At 34.2% G+C, this 26999-nt stretch overlaps 1 protein-coding gene across 1 annotated transcript in view; it reads right to left on the bottom strand.

Annotated features, from left to right (window-relative positions):
• The window catches only part of LOC138317259 (uncharacterized), a 60617-nt gene that overhangs the window by 10952 nt on the left and 22666 nt on the right, over nt 1–26999 (bottom strand). The window contains exons 2-8 of the mRNA XM_069258812.1: nt 13663–13811; nt 13230–13359; nt 10993–11226; nt 8276–8488; nt 4743–4983; nt 1626–1804; nt 227–520 (exon numbers count right to left, since the gene is read on the bottom strand). Coding sequence (XP_069114913.1) covers nt 227–520; nt 1626–1804; nt 4743–4983; nt 8276–8488; nt 10993–11226; nt 13230–13359; nt 13663–13811 — 1440 coding nt within the window. The remainder of the gene's footprint in view (nt 1–226; nt 521–1625; nt 1805–4742; nt 4984–8275; nt 8489–10992; nt 11227–13229; nt 13360–13662; nt 13812–26999) is intronic.

Below are 26999 nucleotides of genomic sequence, written 5' to 3'. Positions count from 1 at the left end.
CTTTCAAAGGTTTTATAACGATTCGGTTATAGGCCTAGTAAAATTTATCAATTTAATTTAAGTTTCTTTGCTTGATTTGTATGTATCGACCATGCGTTTTGAAATCAAAATTAAAATTTTAATAAGAAATGGCATATTATACTTTCTTGTATTTATTGTCGTATTACAGGCTATGTATTATCTTTACTTTCAAATCCATATACATGTGAAATGTCATTAGGCCTACCTGCCGTTGTTAAGAAATGAACTTCTTGAAGATGGATCCAGGTAAGATTTTGTACGAGAACATCTAGCCAGGCGGTATACAATGTGGAAGGATTGAGATTATCTATATACACTTTTGTTTTGTTTTTGTTGACAGGAATCTGTGTAACCTGCGTTTCCTCGTCCAGCTGCTTCCAGCACACGACTAGACTCGTGATATCCTCGCTATACAAGGACAATGACCAGTTGAGGACAACAGATCTCTCCAGCACCTGGTATATCTGGAATAACCGACCCGCAGATTCCGTTAGGTTTACTGAAATAGTTAGATAAAAACACTTTTATAATTCTGCGAATCGTGTAGAGCAGTCATACATTATATAATGATATTGCGTCTAACTTTGAGATGGTCGAAATAGATTATCTTACAGCGCTGGACGTATGATATGTTTAACCATATAGGAGGCAAAACATGAATATAAAATGAACAATACAATCAGAAGAAAATTTTAAATACTTATTTACATGTATCTATTTTCAGAGCATGTTTTCAAAATTAGCCGATTGCTTTGCAATAATCTCTGATAAATCGGTAATTGTATTGAAAATGTTGTAAAATAGCTATTTCAGTGGTAATTTTATTTAATCGTTTTTTGCTGGAGAAATGCTGTGCTACAAGTTTTGCTTTCCCTAATTTTGCGTTCTTAACATCTTTTATATAGTCATGGTGGCGATGGCGCGAATTTGCCATTGAGCTAACCTGTCGTAGTTTTGTCGATAATTCGATTGTATCAAAATATTATACAACAAGAGCATTCATTGTTTTATCATTTTGCTTAGTTTTTTCTGTACATGTACATGTAAAATTGTTATCAGTCGATCATTACTTTATAAGGGGTCACGTGGGGTACCAACATCCAACGAGATTGGCGGAAAACTAAGAAAAACGTTAACAGGCACTCGTAAAAAAACAGTAAAAATTTTCTATAGCGAATCACATGGGACCAGAAGAAATAATTCGTTATAACAGAAATTCGAGATAGAGTTCCCAAACTATAATTGAATTAAACTAATAGGTCGATTGCAAACCGAACACAAATTCCAATGTTGTCAACAATGTCTTTTTTGTCAGATTTTCCATTATCGACAATCAATTGTATACATGTACTTGTTTGATCGTATTTGATTTTCTATCAATCGATTCCCTTTTTGGTCTCAAGTTTCAATTTAAAACAAGGTTACATCCAGCACTTCAAGAACAAAATTTTGGAAAAAAAATATTTTAGAGTAAATATTTGCTGGACAGGACACGAAATCACTTCGTATGAAAAGATAATTCGTTATAACAAAAATTCGTTTTAAGCAGATTCGCCTTAAGAAATTTTTACTTTATAACCGAGAAACGTATTAGTGATATCTACCACACTTGATTCCATTCCAAGAGAAACCTTGGCAACATGTGTAAACAGGCTGTGATATTTGGACATCTACGACCGGAAGTGTTTTATTCCCGTCATACACGGCAGCTGACGTCATAGACCGGCTAATGTTGTACATCAGCGTCACAAAGTTATCCAGAGAAATGTTGCGATCGGTGACTCTAAAACGAAAAACAAATATACAACAATGGTAAGTTAGAATACCTGACACTGAAACTGTACGCGATAATGTTTCGATTTGTGACTCTAAAACGATAAATTACACACATTGGTAAGTTATAACAAGAGGCACTGAAACTATATACGATACAAGTCAGTGTGGACTGTTTTGGTTTGTGACCCTGGAAAACGACAATACAAAATAATACAAACCAAAGCAAAATTGCATTTAGAACATTAGATTAAAAGAAAATTGAATTATTACGTTAATATAGACTATAAAGCTCTGTAGTATGACTGATATAATTTAGTATTCTTAATGATATGATATGGTCCTTTGTTCTCGGTCTATTGTTAATCGATAACTTTAAATTAGATTATTCTGATAGCATGTAATCTGATGTCCTGGTTTCCGTTTCAGCCTTTCATGGAGTACGCCATGTATCATCAAATATGAAATAAATGCCAAAACATCAAGACTCTGAATGAAACTGCTAAACCTAAGCTACCCTCTGCTCAATTATTCTATCTAGGTGTATTCATAATATTATTTGCTGTACATTATTTTAATATTGTTTCTTTTTTCATGTACATGTGTATTTTGCGATTATAACAAGGACATAGTCATTCAGACCCTCTGCCAATGGAGATGTCAAAACTGAAGTAAGTTTGATTTTGGAGACTTACGTGTATGAAAAAAAAACAGGAAAAAGGAAGTTGAGCTAAAGAAAGATGGAGTATAATTCAAGTAGAGCGGGGCTGCAATTGTTGAATCAGGTATACAGCCTTGACATTTATATTAGACTATATACACAAAGATGGGTGGAGTTTTGCAAAGTAACATTTACCATTTACCATATTTTCAGCAATGTTTCTATGGTAACGGAAAAAGTGCAAAAAAAGAAAACCTAAAAATAGCAAAATATACTACTAGACCATAAAAAGAACGTGTCTATGAAGTATTGTGGAAATATCTCTACTGCTTTTAGAGTTATGCTCCGGAAATGAACCTGCTACAAAAATATGATATTTTCAGCAATGTTTATATGGTTACAGAAAAAAGCACAAAAAATTAAAACCTAAAAATAGCAAAAGGCACTACTAGACCATAAGAACAATGTGTCTATGAAGTTTCATGGAAATATTTCTACTGGTTTTAGGGTTGTGCTCCGGAAACGATTCTTACACAAAAATTTGCAATTTCAGCAATGTTTCCATGGTTACAGAAAAAAAGTACAATAAGTGAAAACCTTAAAATAGCAAAAGGCACTACTAGACCATAAGACTAATCTGCCTATGGAGTTCCGTGTATATATCTCAATCGGTATTCCAGTTATGCTCCGAAAACAAACCTGGTCCAAAAATATGATATTTTCAGCAATGTTTCCATGGTTACGGAAAAAGTGCAAAAAATGAAAACCTAAAAATAGCAAAAGGCACTACAAGACCATAAGAACAATGTGTCTATGAAGTTTCATGGAAATATCTCTGCTGGTTTTAGAGTTGTGCTCCGGAAACGATTCTTACACAAAAATCTGCCATTTTCAGCAATGTTTCCATGATTACAGAAAAAAGTACAATAAGTGAAAACCTTAAAATAGCAAAATATACTACTAGACCATAAGACTAATCTGCCTATGGAGTGCATATATCTCAATCGGTATTCCAGTTATGCTCCGGAAACAAACCTGGTACAAAAATATGATATTTTCAGCAATGTTTCCATGGTTACGGAAAAAGTGCAAAAAATGAAAACCTAAAAATAGCAAAAGGCACTACAAGACCATAAGAACAATGTGTCTATGAAGTTTCATGGAAATATCTCTGCTGGTTTTAGAGTTGTGCTCCGGAAACGATTCTTACACAAAAATCTGCCATTTTCAGCAATGTTTCCATGATTACAGAAAAAAGTACAATAAGTGAAAACCTTAAAATAGCAAAATGTACTACTAGACCATAAGACTAATGTGCCTATGGAGTTCCGTGCATATATCTCAACAGGTTTTCCAGTTATGCTCCGGAAATGAACCTGGTACAAAAATATGATATTTTCAGCAATGTTTCCATGGTTACGGAAAAAGTGCAAAAAATGAAAATCTAAAAATAGCAAAAGGCACTACTAGACCATAAGAACAATGTGTCTATGAAGTTTCATGGTAATATCTCTGCTGGTTTTAGAGTTGTGCTCCGGAAATGATTCTTACACAAAAATCTGCCATTTTCAGCAATGTTTCCATGGCTACATAAAAAAGTACAAAAAGTGAAAACCTTAAAATAGCAAAAGGCACTACTAGAACATAAGACCAATGTGTCTATGAAGTTTCGTGGAAATATCTCTACTGGTTTTAGAGTTATGTTCCGGAAACCATTCGTACGGACGGACAGACGGACGGACAGACGGACGGAAGGACGGAACCCATTTGTATGTCCGGATAATTAATTTATTTCAGACATTGATTACGTCTTTCTGATTTCCATTGCCGAAGGAAGTTAACAGATCACTCTATGTTGCCATCTTATTGTACAGTTGTTTCATTATTGAAAGAGAACATTTCGCGATCTCCACTTTTGTCATTTTTCAACTAGCAATAACTTTCTATATTATTCGTGAATATTTAAACACACCAAAAATTACTGGAATACATCGAAATTTAATACCCGCGAATAATACACCTATACAGTATACCCACAAAGGTAAATGCGTAAAAATATGAAAATAAATTACATCAAATGTTGTAGGGCAATTAAAGAAGAAGTGTCAAAGCAATTTCAAGAAAATTACTCTTTCTAAAATTCCAATAACAAGTACGACAGACCAATTTAGACGTGAAATTTGAAGTCTTTGAAGTTCTATTCAAACTAAACTAATTTGGCAATTTCATCCATCGTTGGGAACCATAATGACAATACATGTACTAGGTCTATGTTTTAATTGCTTACCTTATATGAAAGGAAAGAGCTAACATGAGATGAATTCTATCGCGCACTGTACAATGGATATATGATCTGTCTATAGTACACGACACTCCGACGTCCTCGGAAGTAGAACAGTCCTTTAAACTGTAGAAATAGAGTACTGATGATCCCGCCTCAGAAAGCACTGATAAACTGGTATAGTCAGATTCCTCACAGGGCCCTTCCATCTCCAGTGTAACATTCACTGTCACCGTATGCACCTCATCTGTAAACATACATATCAAAATAGAGAGATTTACGTTAATTCAGTCTGGGAACAAATGAGCTTTATTTTTAAGTTTTACTATTTTTAACACCATAAGTTGAATAGTCAGGCTAAGAAAACCAGTCTAAAGGCGTTCGTTGGTCTTCCAAATGTCCTAACATAACAAAACGACGGCCAAGCTCTGCTGACGTTGCCCAGTTTTGACCATTGAAATTATGGAAAAACACCGTTTAAATCTGACACATTTTTAAAAAATCGCCTTATTTTTTTTCCATTTCAGAATATTTTATTTTCAGATGTTACAGACAATCGGAATTGGGCAACAGGCAACATGCCTATACACGCCCTCTCCTTACATATTAACAGTAGATACAAATTAATATTGATATATACATAAATAATCTGAATTGTATATTTATTTAATGATGATGATATCCTAAAACATCAAGCTAGATATTGATAAACATCATATAAAATGTCTCCTAGTTCATATCATTACAAATAGAAAACAAAAATGATTTTACAAGATATTCAACGAATTCAACGAAATCTATTCAACAAAATCAGCGAAATCTATTGGTATCTCTGACAAAGCACTGAACTTTATCCAATATAGCTTTATTAATGTTTATATCGTGTCTTTCAGAGCCTTGCAAAAATGTTTGTGTTGTCAGTGGTATATTATTGTCAAGTCCCAAAATAGAGTTAAAAAGGAGCAGTCTAGGGTTGACGTATAAAGGACAGTATAGAAAATAGTGTTCACAATCTTCGTTTTGAAATCCACACAGGCAGGCTGGACTGTCACTGAGATGAGAATTAAAGAGATCCGCATTACGGTTTCTAGCAAAATTACTCAACTGACATAAAAAACATTTGACATACCATCACCATTATATTTGAAAATATCGGAACATTCAGTTCTATCATCAAAGATATATGTATTTACTGTAAAACTTTTGATGGATCTAACAGATGATATTGTAGAAAATGGACAGGACGGTTCGTTTCACTCGGTCATAATAGACGGGAAGAAGCTGTTTTTATATAACTGGGTTCTAGCAGCAGGAACATTAAATAATCTGTTATGTCGGAAATTGTAATTATCACTAATATCTAGAGAGGGTTGTAATAATTCATAAATATGAGAAGGGCAATTGTTATTAAATATATTGAAAAAAGTTATATTTCGATGTAGATGTCTTCGTTTAATAAGTGGTATTAAGCCAGATTCTTTATAAATTATAGCGTGACTTGTTCCCCTTCTTAAGGTTCATGTAAAGGCTTTAAACAGTGATATTTTGCAAGCCTAAAACTCATTACTGTGCTGCAATTGAACAGAACTAATTTCATTAATTGTTGGTATATACCCTGGCTAACTGTCAGTCTTACTGTTGATATGTAATTTGTGAAGCTGTTCGTAAAATTCAGTAAAATATGAGAAAAATGTATATTTCTGGAGAAGAAATATAACTCGTGTGAATTGCATTGATGGAACCAAATAATAATGCCATCGTGTTCAGTTGTGAATACGCCAGGTACTCCAACATTTTGTTTGGCAAAATCAGACCAGCAAATAGCGCAGGAGCCTATTGTAGTAAATGTAAATGGCTGCTATAAATGGCAGATCACAAATATCGCATATAAGAAGCCATCTCAATTGATACAAATGTTCTTATAGACACCATAAGGTACTCTGAACATGACAAGACGACTCTTCACGAAAAAAATAGTTCAACCGATCTGTTTGGGGCGAAAAATGCAAATTTCCGGAAAGAGCCTCAAAGTCCACATTTTAGCTATTTTTCGTAAATAGCTAAAATGAAGTTAGTTTTGTTCAATTGCAGCACAGTAATGAGTTATAGGCTTGCAAAATATCACTGGTTAAAGCCCTTTACATGAACCTTAAACCAGCTATAATGCGTGCTGCTTCAAGCTGAATTGACTCCAAAATATCACACTCAGATTGGTTGCAATTAGACCATACTATATTAGAATACTCGAGAATGGGTCAAATTAAGGAAGTATAAATAGTTTGAAGTGATTTTTTTTATCAAGTTTGAATTTCAGTAATCTGAGTATGTTTATTCTTTTGTATGCTTTCTCATATATATAATTCATATGGGTAGACCAATTTGCCATTGAATTGAAATATACTCCTAAGTGCTTATGATTGGTAACATTATTAATTTTTGTATTGTTGAAAAGTAAATCAGGAATTAATATTTGGGAGTGAACTTGCCTTGAGAAAAGAAGAGATACATTTTATCAGGATTAAAAAGTATGCCCCATTTTTCAGCCCACAAAGATATTTTCCTCAAATCATTATTAAGAATTTCGCCAGATTCATGTCTATTTCCTTCAATGAGACTTATTAAGGAAGTATCGTCAGCAAACAATTTAACATTAGAAGAAATATCATCACCAATATCATTAATATACAATAGAAAGAGATATGGTCCCAGGACAGATCCCTGTGGTATCCCCGCCTGTATGGATTTAAAAGTAGATTTGAATCCATCAAAGACCACTCTCTGTCTCCTGTTCTTCAAATAAGATGAAAACCATGTCAACATATTACCTTCGATTCCATATTTTTTAAGCTTATATATAAAACCATCATGCCAAACACGATCAAAAGCTTTGCTTATATCACAAAATATCATTTTCTCTTCTTTGCCATTATCCAAATGTTTTACAATTGTATCATATATAGCTAATAGTTGATAGGTTGTTGAATCTTTAGGTAAAAAATCTGATTGATGGTTGAAGATTATGTTATGTCTGGAAAGATAGTTAAAAAGATTTTTAAACACAATTTTTTCCAAAATTTTGCTAGAAATAGGAGTCACCGAAATAGGTCAATAATTAGAAGGGGCACTTCGTAAATCTTTACCTTAAAATCGCCTTAATCTTCGAAAGCGAGGCTGCGTGGAAATTTCAACACTGACATAGCTATAGTCGGGAGGACATTTTGGAATTCCTATAATATAAATTAGCTTCTTCGCATCCACAGCTATTTTGACGGGATTTTTTTTAATTTCTGTTATTTTTTTTATTAAGAAATTATACCAGATAAATTAACACATTTTTTACCGACTTCATTTACCCGACTAATTACATAAATGACGATGACAAATGAAATAAAACAGGCTGAGTTCCATACGTCCCATTGTGAATCTGACGGGAATATTGAACAGTTTGCAATACACTAACTGCACTTGGCTGACACCATGTGTCATTCGTCGTCATCCATTACGGTTCTTTGTGTTTCGTTTGTTATGGAAATACTCACATGGCTGACAAACCCATTGATGACAGCAGAGATGAGGCTGGCTGACAAGGCGACAGTCCATACTAGAAACTAAGGCCATAGAACTGTCCGAACACAATGGGTAACAGGTCAGTCCGTTCTCAGTACAGTTACAATAACTACCACAGTCCGTATGCCAAGTCTTGATACCGCGATCTCTGTACTGAATGCAAGTGTTTTCTTCAGATGTTTCACCTGCAGTACAAAACTTACAATAAACTTCTTTCACTGAAATAAATTGAGGTTTCTAATAACTAGCATTTAAAGATGCTCAACGTCGACAGAGCATAAACGATACTCATAATTTGAACAATAATTGGTATTTAATCATGTATATATGTGTCTAATTAACACAAATAAAAAATCATATAAAATAATCAATTTTGCGTTTGTACTTCATTCCATATATGACATAGTGTTACGGATTATTTTCGAGACGCAATTAATTATATTAGATATTTTTTATCTTGAAGTAAAATTAGAAGCTCAAACTTTTCAATTGTGGTAATGGTGTAAAGTAAGCAACTTTTGTAACTGAAGAAAAATATTTGTTTGTTCCTGTTTTCTATTGAAGAAAATGCTATTCATCGGCAGTGGAGCATCTTAAAGGTATTTCTTTGAAGAGAACAAATGCTGCAAGTTTTTTTTTTCTTTTTCTTAAACCGGTTTTCGCCACATATTGCTTGTTAATAAGTGAATTAAAATATGTTTGATAACGATAAAATGTCATTTGTTTTATTTCAAAAGCCGTATTAAAATACCCAGCAAATTTTGGGATAAGAGGATAATTAATTTAAACATGAAAAATCGGCAATTACATTGTGTTATGAAAAATCAATTTGAAGTGTACCCTTTTGATACCAAAAGACATGTTTAAATGTGGGAAGAATGATCATGGGGGTACTTTAGAAGCGAACAGTTTGTTAGAATAATTCTAAACGACATTGATTACGCGACTGGTGCTTAGTTTTACTACTGATGATGAATGTAGTCGGTGCTTCCTGCACAAATAAAGACACCAGTGACAGACTCGATTAAAAGAACGTTGATCAATGAGAAACCTGCCTGATCTTTATGCATTTAATGATACCTCTCTGCTACATCTCTTGGGGTACAGGGAATAGCTTCATATCAATCTGTCAGCGATGTTACTCTAACAAGAAGAAAACTACACCATCACTCATTAAAGGCAATACTTTCTTTGTTAATTGATATGATATTTTATCGCTTTGATGACGTGATTCGTGTTATCTATCGTTTCCATGTGCTGTAGACTAGGGCATTAAAATCTCAGGAGTATCTATGTGCACTAAAAACTATCTTTTAATCTTAAGCTCCATTGCCCCACGCAATCGTCAAAGCAACGTTATCTGATTTCTGAGGCTTAATTTGCGGTGTTTTAGTCTTGCGTATGGATTTTGTATTGAGTTAGCATCATGCACTTCCGGATTAGGTTTATGATACATAAGACAAAACAAAAACAACCATAATAAGATATCGAGAATCGTTTTTGGTCTTTCATATAACGAAAACAAATACCACGTAGTGCGTTATGCGCTTTTCGGGCAAGAACCTTAAAAACAAAAGTGGTACCATATATTTACATTGAGATCATGAACCAATTGAATCATTTCATCTTACAAACTCTTATAACAAATAGTCCTATCAACTCATTAATAAATACATTTCTTAACAAAAGTAAAAACGCGCCTCAACCGTTCAAAATTATGTTTTCAATTTAGATTAATTGACGAAACAAATCAGAAAAAAGTGATGTCCCACAAATGTTAAGATATTGATACAATTGACAGTATTTATTTACGACGTTATTGTTTAATATTATGTTTAACCAATTCAAAACTGTTTGATTTTTATTTTGATTGAAAACACACTCGAATGGCGACCAGTTAATAAATTATACCTATAATATATACAGTGTAGCCCGTTATTTTCGCGGGGATGATATTTTCGTGATATTGTGGCACACTGCTATGATCACAAAAAATTGATCCGCGAAATAATTAGAAATAGTTGATTGATATCTACCCTTAAGTCAATATCGCTAAAATATAAAATCACTTACAAATGAGTTTCTCGTTGTAAGATCAAATCGCGAAAATTTTGGTCCGCCAAAATAACCGGCTAAGCGGTATTGTGTAAACCAACTGATTTTCGCATGTGCTTTATTTTTGCGTATTTCACAAGTGATAAGAAATTGCGAGAAAAAAACCGCAGCGATTATATTTCAAATACAAGAAAAGCAGCAGGAGAAGTCCGGATTGAAATGAATTAAATATATCCACCGCCGACGAATGGTCAAAAACAGAAACAGAAGAATCAGTATTTTTTAAGTTACTCAAGTTACTTACGTTACACCATTACCACTATTGAACAGTATGAGCTTCTTATTTTGTTTCAAGGTTAAAATATTAAACATAATTAAATACGTCCCGAACAAAATCCATGACACTGCGGCCTACATGTATATGGAATAAAGTATTAATTTCGCATGCACCAAAAACAAAATAAATTATTTCATACACATTTTGTATTAATTAGACACATATAAACACGATTAATCATTTGTAATTGTTCAAATGATGGGTATCGTTTATGCTCGTCGGCGGTGGAGTATCTTTAAAACAAATTGTCTTGAAAAAGTCGTCGCGAAAAAAGAATTACAATATAAAGCCATGTACCTGGTTTGTGTGTAAGAGGAATGCTGTCGGTACAAACGGTTGTGGGACAACAGCCTTTCATTTCCTCCCGACAGACGAGGTTGGGAGCAGTAGGGAGTAGGAGAGACGTATCGTTACAGACTGGACGACATTCCAGTTCTCCGTCTGTCATACACACACACACATCTTCACAGTCGATCTGGAACTCCTGACCTACTCGGTACTGGTTATCGTTGTAGTAACAATAAGGAAGCACTATAAAGACAAATTGAAATACTAAAAAGAGTTAATGTCTTCAATGGTGTTACTGATCAATGTTGATATAACTATATTTCTAAGAGTTATCTAATCTTGCAACTAGATCACTACTAGTAGTCTTAGGAAGCCATTATAAATGGTCTATATTGCCAACGAATGTATACCTATTTTTACAGACGTTTCAAAATTATGATAAAAATGGAACAATGTTCATTCATAAAGTAACATATTAACCTTACTGCAAACAGATCTTAATGAGGATTAACACTAAAGTATATTAATTTGACAATCTCAGCAGAAAATTAATGCGGAGTTCATCATTACGGGATATAAGGTCTTGGTATCCTAGAAACCCTTATGAAATAACTGTATGATTTTACAGCAAGATTAGACAGTAAAGAAGTCGTCCCTGTTTTCGAGAATACTGTAAACCAATTTTCTTTCGGGTGCTTTTTTTCGTGAATTTCGCATCCAAAACCTTCGCGAAAGTTTGTCTCCGCGAACTAACATCTACATGTACATCATTGATACTGATAGAAATGATTTTTTAAAATCCACGAATGTGAATCTTCTGGAATTTGTTTTGAAATGGTAATGGCGAAATTTAGAAGCCGCGAATGAAAGTTGGTTTATACAATGAAAATAACGAAAGGATCCTAACAGGAGCATCTGAGTTGAGATGTCGTTCCCTGTTTCTTTTTTCATCTCCTTTTCTTAATTTTAGATGTATTGCATATAAATGTGTACACGACGATTTTTTTTATTATTACATGTATTATTATTTAGGTTCAAAATACTTTATTATTCCAACAAAATTAAATATATACAGTCTAATCCCTGCACACAGGAGTAAAACGAAATTCAATTAGACTTTATACTGCAAATCGATATGTTAACTTATTGTATAATTGAAAAAAAATGAACATACAATCTAGTTCCCATGTACAGTGTAGAGCGGCTAAAATATGTATTGGCTGGCGAGGAGGTCTCACCTAGGAGGTCTCACCTAACTTTATATTGGAATGTAAAATGTTCTAGAAGCGGTATATACATGAGTGTAAATCTCGTGTACATTGTGAGCAAAAGATCATTTTATAATTAAATATTTAATCACTTCTGACACCAATGCGAAACTGAGCTATAAATTCATAAACAAGAAAGCATTTCAAATTCAAATATAGAGTAATATTGAAGCGCGATATGTATTTCCGCGGATTCGTTCAATATATACCAAACGCATCGTTCAGTCAGATGAATAATTGAACTTTTCATGGTTGATTTTAAAGCAAGCATGGCTATATAACCTATTGATTACAGCGTGTTTGTCGTAAACTGTTCGTTATCGTCCATCACTTCTTTAAAGAAACCAATAAAAGTTTGAAGTATTTATACGCTTGTTCACAACATAAACGCTGTTATTGCGCAACAACACACACAAAGAGATATTGGCGTAACACAGTCGGTCTCAACTGAAATGATAATGGTCCGCGTAATGAGATATCACGAGAAACAATCGAGTACATCTAAGACAATGCTAGTTCGAGGTGCTATCTATTGGTAATCAGAAATGTAGTCTATTGCAGATCGCGCCGAGATGAATATGATTCTGAAACCTATGCGAGCCAAAGACAAAACAGACTCAATCAATTACATAATACATATCGTTGGAATCGTATGAAATGTATGATCCAAACGAAGATATAAACGTTCTATTCGAACCTATATTAACGTTGTCTGGAATAAAACTATGATCAATTTTACAGACATAGACAAATTAACCGGACACACGAATATACGAATGATATTCAGTGCGCCGAATAACTGTATATGATGTCTCAAATATCGGTTTCGTCTATCTAGATAGGGTATAACTCGGTAGGACATGCACGCCTATTTGTCTGCTGTGGTTGAGTTACTTCTTTTGGTATCATGATAAATATAGAGTTACGCCCCCTTTCTGTCACAAATGATTCACGACTAACGTTACAAGCCAGACGCACCTGTCGTGCTGATAACGACCACCTCTGTCAGGTTAGCAATGACGTCCGTCTGTTGCCAGGTAGCCACTCTCATAAAGTACAAAGTGTTCGGCTGGAGTCCATACATGGTGGCAATCGACATATCCCCGTGCTGCAAAAGACGATTCATAGTTGATATTGATGTTCAAAATACAATTTGGCCAACCCTATACGATAAATCCCCAAATCCGTAATTATCATTGCAGGACATCTAAGCAAGACACATGATTCCTAAACAACAGCTATTTTGATCGCTCTAATGTCTTGTTACTTCTCACTGTCAGTTTGTTGTGGAAGTAATTAATTTTCTCTTTCGCTAATTGGATCATCTGAGGGTCCGCTGGAAGCTCTGGCTTAATATCATTCTCGTTAGCTGACAGACTCGGATAGAAAACTGAGATAATTTAGGACTAACCTCCTCTCGCTGCCATTCCGTCGTGTCGTTAGAGAACACTTTGGAATAGAACACTGTGTACTCAAACCTGTACCCTGATGGCTGAAAGTCGTCCCAGGATATCGTTATGCTGGTGATGCTTACATTCGTCACTGTCAAGCCAAACCGACCTATTAAGGAACAAAGATCAGAGGACGCCCATAAAACAGGAATGACGAAACATAATGTAAACTATCGAATGTAGTGATGAATGACAAGACGCAAAATGCATGCTTAACAGCATATAAAATAAATTGGTAAGAATGTTACTACAAAATAAAAATATGTCGATTGCAAATTGTTGGAATTATTTTACATAGAGATTGAACACTACGTGATTGCGTTAAAGGTGGTATGAACGCAATGGAATACAGACATATTCAATGTAGCACTAACGCAATCAAAACACTGTTCAATCTATATACTTACATAAATAAGTCTATTTTTATATGTTCGTGATCAAATTTAAAACGATGTTGGTTGCTGAGCTAGGTTACTACGGTAGTCAGGATGACCGAAGATACAGTTCCGATTGTTGAATGTTATAGCTGCCGTTTGGTTTGAAATATAACAATGACAGCTTTCAATTATTTTTAAAATATGTTGTTTTTTCATTCCATCATATATCAATAATGTCTGTTTCGAATAGAAATTGAGATAACCGAGGCGGAACGACTTCCGGTATGTATCGTTGTCAGGGAAGTGATGCGGTCCGAAGTGGAGAGAGCCGTCATACTGTGCTATAGCCCATTGAATCATGATGGCTTGACCGTTGATCTGCTGAATGTTTGTCATGTATGTATCGGTCTACGAACGCGATATAGACTAAATTATTCATAGTCATGACTTTTATTTTATTGTACGGAGGATTGACATGTGTTTGACATGGGGGGAGCTGATGATACTGTTTTCTGAAATTCTGTACATAACCTGTTTACCTATTGATCGCTTAGATGCTCCCAGAATTGTTCTCCGACAATCAGATGTTCTGTATATTTAGGAGAGTTGAGTGACCGTCCATGTACACACATACTGACGTAACTATGGAATTTCCCGAACTTTCCTGAGGAAAGCCCACCACCCCCCACCCAACCCTCCCCCCCGGTTGTAGGCCCAACCAGCGGTTCATTTTGTTTGTTTACTACCGTTACTATGCTTGAACACATCTTTTGTTTTGATGTCAAATACATATTTAATTGGATCTAATAAAAAACACCTTCATTGTTAATTTGAAATCCTTCAACTTATGACGCAAAATCGAGGCGTGAACTAGAAGTAGTCCGAACCTGCACTGCGTTTGTACTCATACGTCATTGCGATTACGCTAATTTGAACGCAACTCCCCTACCGTTGACTATATAGGGACATATGTAAATATATATGTATAACGCACTATGCTTATAACAAAGTGTTTCGTTGGTCCCCAATGGTTAGTTATATAGATGTGCGTTGTTGTATTGCTAGTAAGCAAGGTAAATATAAAACATCGCTTTATAGAAGGACTACAAAGACGTGACAGAGAAACAAAACAGGCGTCCGTAAAGAATCACTGCTATCTACTTAGTTAGACAAATCAAGGTCTAGACAGTCTACACCGCCAGTTAACACGGTACCCTGGTGCAAACGCTGGACCATTTCCATATTTGTAAGATAATAATGTCGACTTATGAATCGATATTTGATTATCAAGATAGCTAATAAACTTGAGATTATTGATGTGACAATATTAGGGTTCAATAATGGGTATTATAGACCTTTATGAGAGCAGATTATTGACGTCGCTTATAGTATAAAGTCATTTATCTAAAATCAAACTTTAAATGTCAAGGTGGATTTTACTGCCCTCGTTTGTTAGTGATGGCATCTGCAACTTCAGTCATTTCAATATATATGTCTTAATGCTATTTTTCTATTTGCAATTGCTTTAATTTCAAAGTTGAAGTAATTAAAATAAAACGCCATTGCAAACATGTAAAGGCAAAGAATTAAACAAAGACCCATTAAGCTATTTTCAATGAGACTACTTATTTCTTAGAATCTTTCATAAAACAATTTGATTCTCTTTAACATTCTGGATGTTTCATACCCCAATCTTACAATTCTTAAAGATCGATAAAACTGTAGGAAGCTGTCATCAAATTGCTTATCATAGCGAACTTAACGTGAATCTAGATCCTCGATATCTAAATAAATGCTTAATTAATTGCTGAATCAAATAAATGCTCTGTTCCATCGGTTTATACGACTCCCTTAATTTTACACAAATTCTGGAATAAGCCCAAGATATGATGAATGGAAATATGTGAAATGTCACGGCGTAATGCGAATAATTCATTGTATTTACACGGTTTAACCGATCGATTTATATTCACTCGTGTTTATTTGTTTCTCAACCTCTACTTAATCTTTAGAAAGACAACTCTTCATAAAGGACGCATGGCATCGCTATTTTGATTGGTGGAGCAAAATTCATTAGGGTACAGTGATCTAATGATTGCAAGAGCTATGTAATCAATTACGTACACAGGCGATTCCGGACGTTGTTCTACAATACATGTTTATATATCTCGTAGAGTTACGCCAATACAATGTTGATGTTGGAGAGAATTGAAGGCATTTAGAGGCTGTAATTAGGTAGTGGTATAATGTCATCAATCACATGAACATCCTTTCAAACTATGACATAAATTGCATTATCACATAATCTGCCTGATATTCAGTGATTTCCCGCGTAATATTTCATGTCACTAGTGTAATATGACCTGGAGCGATTTTCATTGGCTAGAAATTCATTGTGATGTCAAGACAGAAACAATAAAATGACGCCAGGACAAATGGCATGACGATAGGATTTCGAGGGCGGCAGGACAAAAAGGTAGCATATACATGATTTTCGTAAAATATTTTGACGGTAGATTCTTTGAAATGTAGCTTTTTGTAGTTATGTGATAAATAGTATCTTAAAATGAATATTCATTTCATTTGAGATTTTATAAAACTCGAAGTTTTAAGTTTTTGCTCGTTTTATGTATATTGCAGCATACCCCTTATTTGGTTTGAATATCCAATAATAAAAGTTCAACATGTCGGGTTCCCCTGAATTTGTAGATGTCATCATTTATGGAATTATTTCTGAACATGCTGAATTATTTTTTCAATATATATGTCACATAGGAATACATTTTGAAATATTTCAAGAAAGTCTTGCACTTATAGATGATTTTATGAAAAGAATTATCACCAACATGTTATGTGATAGTATTGAACATTTATCATAAACATTTTTGGAGGGGGAGTTTGATTTATTTGATTTTTATAGGTATCCACATCATCTACAAGTGTGACTGATGCTAAGTTGTAATACATGTTGTAAAGGGACATCTCAGTGAGGGTTTTATGGCAGGTAAAATGATAATATTTCAAAAAACGTAATCTACCAGTCAAGGCAATATACAACAAAAACCTGAATTATGGCAATGAATAAGATTTTTCTTTAATAACATTTTATCTTTATTTTATTGGGGTTTTTTAAGGGGGGGGTTAATTTTTTTTAAAACATTAATCTGATCCCGAAATATCGTAATAATTTTTATTTGCTTAAGCATTAATAGATGAACTTGATAGGCTGAAGTATTGATGGTTATAATATATACATGCATTTTAACGGGCTTCACGAATGGTAGTGTGGTATTTAAAGGCATATTTTAATGGATTAAAACTTTGATTTATTTGCTGTAGTTAGATTCAATGAAGACATATCTTGTCTATACATCATGTGGAATATTACACGGCACTATAACGTATTCACCACTATACAGTGACTTGTTTGTGTTGCATTAGTGAACATAACAAAATCCACTTACAATCATCAATCTGAAAGATGTAACATAAAGTCAGACACATTCATAAATCGGTTTCAACGTCACGACAATGAGAAAACATTATCTATCATACGAACAATATAGTGGAGCGGCTAAGCATGAAAATCATGAAAATTTGCATATGACCTCTTTCGGACATAAGGTTTCAGGAAAAAAATGGACCCCAAAAAATCACGGCCCCTGCCGTCCGCCATATTGGTTTTCAAAATGGCCGCCAAAAACCACCTTCTGCGACACATATCTTATATTCTATACCAGCTAGACCAAAACTTTTAACGCGTACATCCATATTATTGATGCTTAGGAACATTCTGGTAGCGTTAAACTTCATGGAGAAGCACCGCCATTTTGAATTTCAAGATGGTCACCATCTTTGCGAACTATATCTGTATAAAATACATCTAATTGGCTAAGCTAACTTTAAGGAAATAAACACTTGCAAATAAAGTGAGAGTATCAATACTTTTATAGTGTTTGATACATAAATAATTTGATTATTATTTTATTTTCAAAATGACCGCCATTTTGAAATCCAACATACCGTATAAATTCAAGTTGTTTCCCTATTTATCTGTAAAAATCAAGTTAACATTCTTTAACGTCTACACCCAAATTATTGATAGTTATTATTATTATTACTTAGGATCATTCTGGTAGTGTTAAACTTCATGTAAAAAGACGTCATTTTGTATTCTAAGATGGCAGCCAATTTACTTCATTTACCTATATCTGTATATAATAATAATATCACAATTGGCTTAGCTGATTTTAAGTAAATAAAAAAACTGCAAATACAGTGAGTATTTATATTTTGTAGCGTTTGATACAAAATAATTCCATTCTTATTTGAATTTCAAAATGGCCTCTGTTCTGAAATTCAAGATGTCCGGCAGTATTCAATTAAAGGTACATAAGTTAACCAAATTGGCTGATAATTTCGGAAACATTACGTAAACACTTGATATTAACTTCTACAAACATTATACATCCATTATTCTCTGAACCAATCTGCATAGATAAATTCAATGCAAACGTTAATTTCCATAAAGCGGGTCGCATATGATCCCTGACGTCGTCCTTATAAACACACCGTGATAGACTTTCAATACGGTCATTAGAAAACTTTTAACCTTTTCATCATTTCGGAAAGGTAGTGGACATTTAACTCTTTCGGAGTACAGCAGCTTGGAAAACATTCCTCACACCCATTATCATGCAAAAAGGATAATTATAGTTCTAGAATAAAATTTAACACGATAGCAATATTTGTCATTCTGGAAAGTACACTCATACAAGAGCTATACCATGTAACTGGAAATAGCCTATCCTGATGGAGATCTTCACTACATCGGCACAGTGTCCTATTGGTATACCTTTCACCGTTTACAAATGCAAGATGTACCCAAACATTATAAAAGATACTGTAGAGACTCATTAATGTTATTTGTAAGAGAGAAAGTATATCTGATAAACTGTAGAGAACAGAGGAGGTGTTTCCGAAAGATTCAAATTGTAAACAACAAAAACAATCGAGGATCATCTCCTTTTTGAATGTGGAATGGAAGATCGTATTTGCCAGAAGAATGGTAATCTTCATGACGGCTAACGAATATATTTTGGATAAAGCAAAAAGCAAGGCTTCAAATGGTTTATTATGACTGCAACTATTTAATGCATATGGATGATACCACATCACTATCTCTCAACAGAGCAAGGGAATTATCAGAAAATATCTAAACGAAATCACTTTGGCAGGCATCCGAAATACTTTGCGTGATGGAGATTCACCTTAATATCAGACCTGCAAACAGAAGTAATAAATGCAAGATCATTTGGGATTCGTCTACCGAAGAAGGTTTCAAGGATGAGATGGCCGCACTCATATTGCATAACCACGTTCATGTCAACCGTCTCTCAGGAAATCTTATGTGGATTCAGGGGAAGATATTTGCTCTAAAATAATCAGATAAAATGCCAAGAAAATGTGTTCGATGCAATCCTGCACGACTCCAACAACATCAGGACACTCCACTTTAGGAAGGACTTCGAGTAAGTCCAAAGCAAGGTTTTTCCGCCAAAACTTGGATGTCTACCTGGTCTGACATGACACCTTGTGGTACGTTTATGAATTTGACAGCAGTGGCCCTAGCAATTAACCACAAACAAGTCCTTGCGAAAATAGTCATACCTACCTCAATGACATTTTTTTTTTACAAATGTAAGCTGTGCCTCAGAGCCAGAACTCCCAATTCCAATGCAGGCTTAGGAGATAAAGATGGCGAAGGTAAAACAGATGATGGTGTTGAATTAAGAACAGAGATGATGCAAACTAAATCCACCTAAAACATAAAGTAACCGTCAGTAAAACATGCATACGGCACCAAGGACTGGGTGAAAATAAATAGCAGCCATGCAGAACAAGAGAACTTTAAGTCTCCAAAGAGAAAGTATATATGGTAATTAAAACTAAGTGCAAAATGTGGAGATGATAGGGAGTATATTTAAGATTGGGAAGCACATAGACTGAAAACTAACTTATTGATATTGTCATCTGGAAACTTGCCGACTTTACTTTAGGTTATGGATAACTTTACAGTTTCATCGAAGTAACACTGTGAGGAGGGATTTGAAAGTAGGAAGCCGAGGTATAAAGCATTGGTAGAAAATATCAATATCCTAGAATATCGGAATTGGTGTTCCTGTTTCCTGCATATTCAAATTAAAAGCTATTTCCAAGATTGGAAGTAATGGGCAGTGAAAAGACTTCAGCTGAAGATGTAATGTCAAAACAGGAGAGAATGCGCCCGACTGATCGCAGTAGAAGCGACAAGGTAAGAGCTGGGTGTAATCCACAGATGGAGAGAGATTTGGCCAATCACTGCTGATTTGTGACTTTGAAGATGTTCCAACTGAGGACTCGATGAAGCACGCGAAAGATTATTATCTGATGACGTCTGTAGAGTTGCAATTCAGATATCTGTTCCAAGATTATTCAAGGCATCTCATAAGTATCAACATTTTATTTTTTTACTTCTCTTACATAGTGAAATACAGAGCCAACTTCAATTCAAACGGCCATCTTGGATCTTAAAATTGCGGACATTATGAAGTTAAAATAAGAATAAAATTATTTATGTATTAAACACTACAAAAATATAAATACTCTCACTATATTTGCATGTGCTTATTTGCTTAAAGTAAGCTTAGCCATTAGATGTATCATATACAAATACACTTCGCAAAGTTAGCGGCCATCTTGAAATTCAAAATGGCGGTCCTCCTACATGAAGTTTAACACTCTCAGAATGTTCCTAAGTGTCAATAATATGGGTGTTGACGTTTAAAATTTGAGACTAGCTGGTATAGAACGCGAGATATTGGTCGCAGAAGGTGCTTTTTGACGGCCATTTTGGAAACCAAAATGGCGGCCGCCAGGGGTCGTGATTTTTTGGGGTCCATTTTTTTCCTGAAACCTTATGTCTTAAAGAGGTCATATGCAAAGTTTCATGCTTTCTTCAAACTTTGAACGATTTTGCCAAAAAATAGACCTTAGCCGCTCCACTATTACAAAAGTAGTCTATTCCACTAATTTACCAGCATTATTTTTTCTTCATCTTTATATACAGATGTTCCACCACCGACAGAGCAATAACGATACTACTCGTCATTTGAACAATTACTTATGTTTAATCGTGTATATAAGTGCCTAATTTTAAAACACAAAAATGCATATAATCATTTTGCCTTTGGTAGATGCACATAAGTACTTCATATTTAGGACAAAGCGCTATAGATTTTTTTCGGTATGCAATTAATTATTTCTGATATATTTATTTTAAGTAAAATAAGATACTCAAACTTTTCAATGGTGGAAGTGGTGTAAAAAATAAGTAACTTTTGTAACTAAAGAAAAATACTGATTAGTTTGTTCATGTTTATGATAGCAAAAATACCATTTGTCAGCCGTGTAGCACCTTTAATAATAGTTGAAACACTCTACAAGAATAGGGCTTCTGTATGACTTATTGTACATCCATTTTACAAGGATTTGCGTGCCATAGTCGTCAAACACTCATTGCATGTTATCATAAATCGTCATATTAGCTGGTATTGGTTAACAAGTGCAAATATAAACAGGATATATGAAGAAGTCTGTGGACTTCTCACGCTCAAGTAGAACAAATTCGAAGGAAAAGGTGTTCATTATCCTCATTGACGATTTTCTCCGTAAACATTTGGGCAAAACACTGATCAAGTTACGGTCTTCAACAGGAGTCGAATATGCTGCTGAAAGAATTTGCTTTAAAAAGGTATAGTATGACCAGTAAAGCAATATCAACAGAAAATATATGAGAACGTCGATATTCGCATAGACGAAAAACAATTTTGTCACTTCTTTAATACTCAAAGACAAACACAACACAGCATCTATATACCGGTAGCAAATCATAAAAAATACGACAGTGTCAACCAGCTAAAATAGAGAAAAATCAATACAGTAAAATTTCACATATTAAGTAATTTACGATACCTGTGTGATGTATATAAAACAGTTTATGTGTCACGGAATTTAGGCACACCCGATAGAAATCAGACTAATTGTAATGAATATATCTTCACAGTAATCAAATGGCGACAGAATGCATTAAGATGTTGGCAGTCTCCAACCAGGCACGCATACATGCCCTAGAGCTAGTTAAAACAAATTACTCTCTGATTGATTAAAACCAAATAGATATTGACAATTTACCACCAGCATTATGCACTTCTGCCCTATCTGTTTTCACAGATGTTAACATGCTAAGGCAGTAAGGAGAGAGATCGCGAGGCGTTTAACACAAGATACCAACAATTCACATAAGTGATCGTTTGAAATACAGAACCAAAACAGATTTTACATTTTACAAAATAAGGAAGAAAATGTACATTTCAATGTAAATTATGAACGAACCCAATAGGCAAGATCCGATTTGAAGGGATTTACATTAAAAAATGATTTTGATAAAATAAGGGAAAATGTAAATAAAACATTGCATTTCAGGAGAATCCATAAAACTCTTCTCACAGAATGTGTTTGGGTTTAGTTAATTAAACGTCATATTGACAGCCAGGGTCATGTGAGGATGTGCCAGGCTTGTTGGTGGAGGAAAACCGGAGTATCCGGAGAAAAACTACCGACCAACGGTCAGTACCTGGCATATGCCCCACTTGCAGGTTTTTAATTTGACGTTCATCCGTCGGGTAAACACAAGAGAGTAAAACCTAATTTCTAATAAAGGGTAATATAAAAAATAGTAAAGAGACTTTCACGAAACATTCATAAAACTCTGATATAATTGTTTTCTCATTTCTGAACCTCAATGTCGTTAGACTAATGAAGCTATAATTAATGTGTAATGGCCTAAAATGGCTGACAGTATAGTTATATCTCAAAACACATATGACGTCAGAATTCAAATCCAGTCGAAGATTAAGCCGTTAATTTGATTTCAAATCTACTCGAGAATCAAGCATGTTGCGCATCAAGCCATACATTGAAGCATTTCTGCCTATATTCTGTGAGCCATTAAATCAGTGCTACCTTGCGCTCTACTTTCCATAAACGGTTTTATTGGACGTGTAATTTAAAGAACCGTAAATATAATTTCCTATAACCTTGAGCTTCCGTCACGTGGTACAACATAACACATTTCTGATTGCCAGAATAAACTTTAAGACACCTTTATCTATGAACTAAGCAGAACATTTTAAAACTTTTTTTCTTTTTACCTATTTCATTCGCAATGTTGGTTTTGTGATTCCTTTAAGATGGCTTTGATCGTGTCATTTATACAAACCTGGTGAAGTTAAAGATAACGTGACAAATCATTTAAATATGAAAAATAAATTTGAAAGTTTAATTGATGTCTATGTTTTAATCATCGTACATTTCTGACTTAACGTTACATTACATGGTACCGATATTCCATTGGCCATATGCGAAAGACGAGATGTGTATTTTTACAAGTGGAAGCTCTTGTAAAAACCGAACAATAGAAAAATTGGAAAAGTTTTTAATCACGGCGAATTAAATAAATATAAAATATTGCAGAACAAAAGTAAACGTAACATGCCTTTACAGACATGGCAATTGTAGTGGAGTAATGAAAAACTAAATTAGTGGAATACGCGTAATGCTTTTGAAGCACAATTTTAGCATGTGATAGATTGTTTCCTTGCTATTAAAATGCACAAGTCTTTAAATTAGTCATCAATCATTGAACTAATTCTATTTATAACTCTTCTGTTAAAATATAATGAATGCAATCCAACACATAAAGCAACCAAATAAATGATAATTGTCTTATGTATACTGTTATACCAATACTTGTATAAAACGGATAATATCTGCCAAGTTCTTTGCAAACTCTTTGAATGAAAAAAAAAAATTTAAGCATGAATCGTTTTAAATATCTTGCATTATTGGCTTGAAGTAGTTAATTTAATGGATGCTGTAGGGGTAGGAGATGACAATTTTAGCAAGGACACGTGCTAGTACATACAGTGAGAGGTAGTCATATAACTTTTTATTTAACTTCCTTTGTTCAAGAGTGAAATATTTAAAGTATCAATAGACTAATAGTCTTTTTGTTATGACTCCTTGATAATGATACCATGTAGCATCCATGTATTACATATAGTCAGTAACGCAAGCAAGTTTATAAGGTAGATTAAGTTCAGACCCAAGTTATGCGTTTAAAATATCTTTTTCCTCGAATTACAACGTCACTTTCTGATTCTCTCATTCATTTTTCTTTCAAAAGGTTTGGTAGTACATTCAACTAAGGTTATAACTTTTGCCCCAATGAACCATATACTTTCCCACTAAACAACGCAAATCTCTTGTCACTTAAGTATGATTCCGCGTGCTTTTATCTAACGCTTTGCTTCTGCAAATAATGTTTAATTAAAGAGTTAGTTAATTAGTTAATTCAATTACATGGCAGTAAATATTGTCTTCGTTTAAGTAGAGAGAGTATTGATAAACGATTGGTAAACGATAATGCTTACGAACCTGCTTCATTAAACACTCTGAAGTAAATTAAGGATATCATAGGAAATCATTCTGTTTCAATACTAAATGATATCGTGAGTGTTGGTTTCGTGTAATAGATAAATCGGTCTTGATTTTATAGTGTCTTTGATGTTGACGTTTCAAAGTTTTGAAACGAGAACTTTATTTGATATATAGACTGCAACAGAGGCTGTGGATGTGTGACCTGTACTTCAAAACAGACAGATTTTTACTACGTCGACAAATTAATCTTATCTTATCCTCTGTCATTCTTCATGTGAAGATTTCATATCATCATTTTTCATTCGACATGTAACATGTTTAAGAACTACAAGCGCTACTAATAACTGAATTTTGGTAAAACCAATTTGATAAAGGTTTGGCAACGGATGTTTGAAAAAAAAATGATTTGTGAATTATGCAAAAAAAATATATTACGAAGTATGGTCGTCAGATAGCTTTGGTATTTGTTTTGTTGCAACGTTTGTCCTTTTTAGAAATACAAGGCGAATGAGAAAAACTATTATTTTGACATATTTTATAGGTTTTCTTTAATGGCAATGTGTTTAACTTGGTATACCGATCTTGGCTGTCTTGATAAAAAATGCAATTTATGAGTCATAGTAGTGGAAAAAACGATCGATAAGGGATGTTTCTTAATGAAAGCGTGGTATATACTGATTTGTATATACTGTTTTTACAATGGAATATACATTTATGATCCACATCAATACTGAAATCGTAACCTAGCCCAGTGTGGTACTTTTGATAAATGATTGCAGGAGTTCCTCTCATGTTCAACATCTTTTTGGGGAAAAACCAAAGCAAAAATAATATGTCTTCATCTATTTCAGACAATACGCGCCAGTCCAATCTTCTTTATTTACTAGGCACAAACAGCGTCCATTTTCTGTCTTTTTCAGTTTTAAGACAATGTCATGTTGTAATTAATGGCTTTTCTATCACTGGACCATCTGATTAACTCATTGATTGGCCGCATCTGAAAACTTGGAACAAAATCATAAGGATACCAAAAGTCACTAGTCATAAAGATACTGCTACAGTATTGTCTTATCCAATAGGGGTTTGGATATTGACTAACCATGCCAGAGAAGTGATAATGATGCTATTTGAAGCTCATCAACGCTTAATAGACAATGCAAACAAATGGTTTGCCATTTCTGCCATGTTTAAACTTGTTCGGGCTCTTACAAGATATTTCAATTATATCCTGAATGAAGACAAAAGATCAATGGCTTTATGGCTGTGAGTTTACCATTACCACATGAAGACAATGCTAAAAGTGGACCAAGACTTAATCAAGACCAGATTGGTTTACGAGTATATAAGTATATACTGTCAGCTCTCTTGCATTGGCTTCCCCTAAGGTACTGCTAAACGCTATCCACGTGCTCAAAGTACCACGTAACTACATTTGTATTAAATATTAGAGGAACCGCGCGGCTTAGTCATTATTAGTTTTACACAATACGTGTTACCATGGGCAGGGAAGAACTTGTACTTTAAGCAAAATGTCGAACGAAAATATAACTGGGTCATGTAACCCACACAAAGCTAGCGACAAAGAAGACACAGGTGTGAATGTCGTAACCAAAAGATGTAACAACATAGAGTGAATATTAAACGACTGAGAAAAGTATTACTAAAAGTGCATGTAAAACAACTTTATATACATGAGTTTATACTCTCGGACGAATATTAATAAAGGATGAACTTGAATAAAGAGAATCTCTTCAATATTCAAAATTCATTTAGTGACACTTTTGTCTTTGAAATCATTACGCCGTCATCTAAGGCAATCAGAAGCAACGTTACAAACGGCGACGCCATTTTTCCTTTATGGGCTGATAAAGTAAATTTTAAGCCAATGAAAATGCTCGTAACAAGCAGAATTGAATTATCTGTCCTCAAGACAAATTATATACATTTATGATTGGATACACCTTTCCATTCTAGGCATACATTTTGTTCTTCAACATCATTAGGATCGGATCAATAAGAACAAATCTGTTACTAATTAATGCCTTTCAGTTAGTATACCAACACTGATATTTGCGATCAATTAGTGGTTATAGGTAATGAATACCATGATGGAATATACCAACATGCTTTAAAACTATTTCGCCGTGACTTCGTTTCGCGTTTTCATGTCTACCAATTTTTTCATATCGATATAATTTCAACCAGTTTGCGGCGATTTGTTTTCTTTGGTTTGTGTTTGTATTTTTTTTTTAATTTAATAAATCAAGCACTGGAGAGTTTTACGGATACCGTGGGTGAGCATTCAGTTGATAAGGATGCAGGTGTACAGAACAATGTCTGAAGCATAAACTGTATAACTAATCCCCGGGGAGCAAACCAAA

This window comes from Argopecten irradians, chromosome 3 (genome assembly GCF_041381155.1).
Source record: "Argopecten irradians isolate NY chromosome 3, Ai_NY, whole genome shotgun sequence".
Lineage (NCBI taxonomy): Eukaryota > Metazoa > Mollusca > Bivalvia > Pectinida > Pectinidae > Argopecten > Argopecten irradians.
The sequence above is the reverse complement of the archived record's forward strand: the minus strand, read 5'-3'. Positions and strand labels throughout refer to the sequence as shown.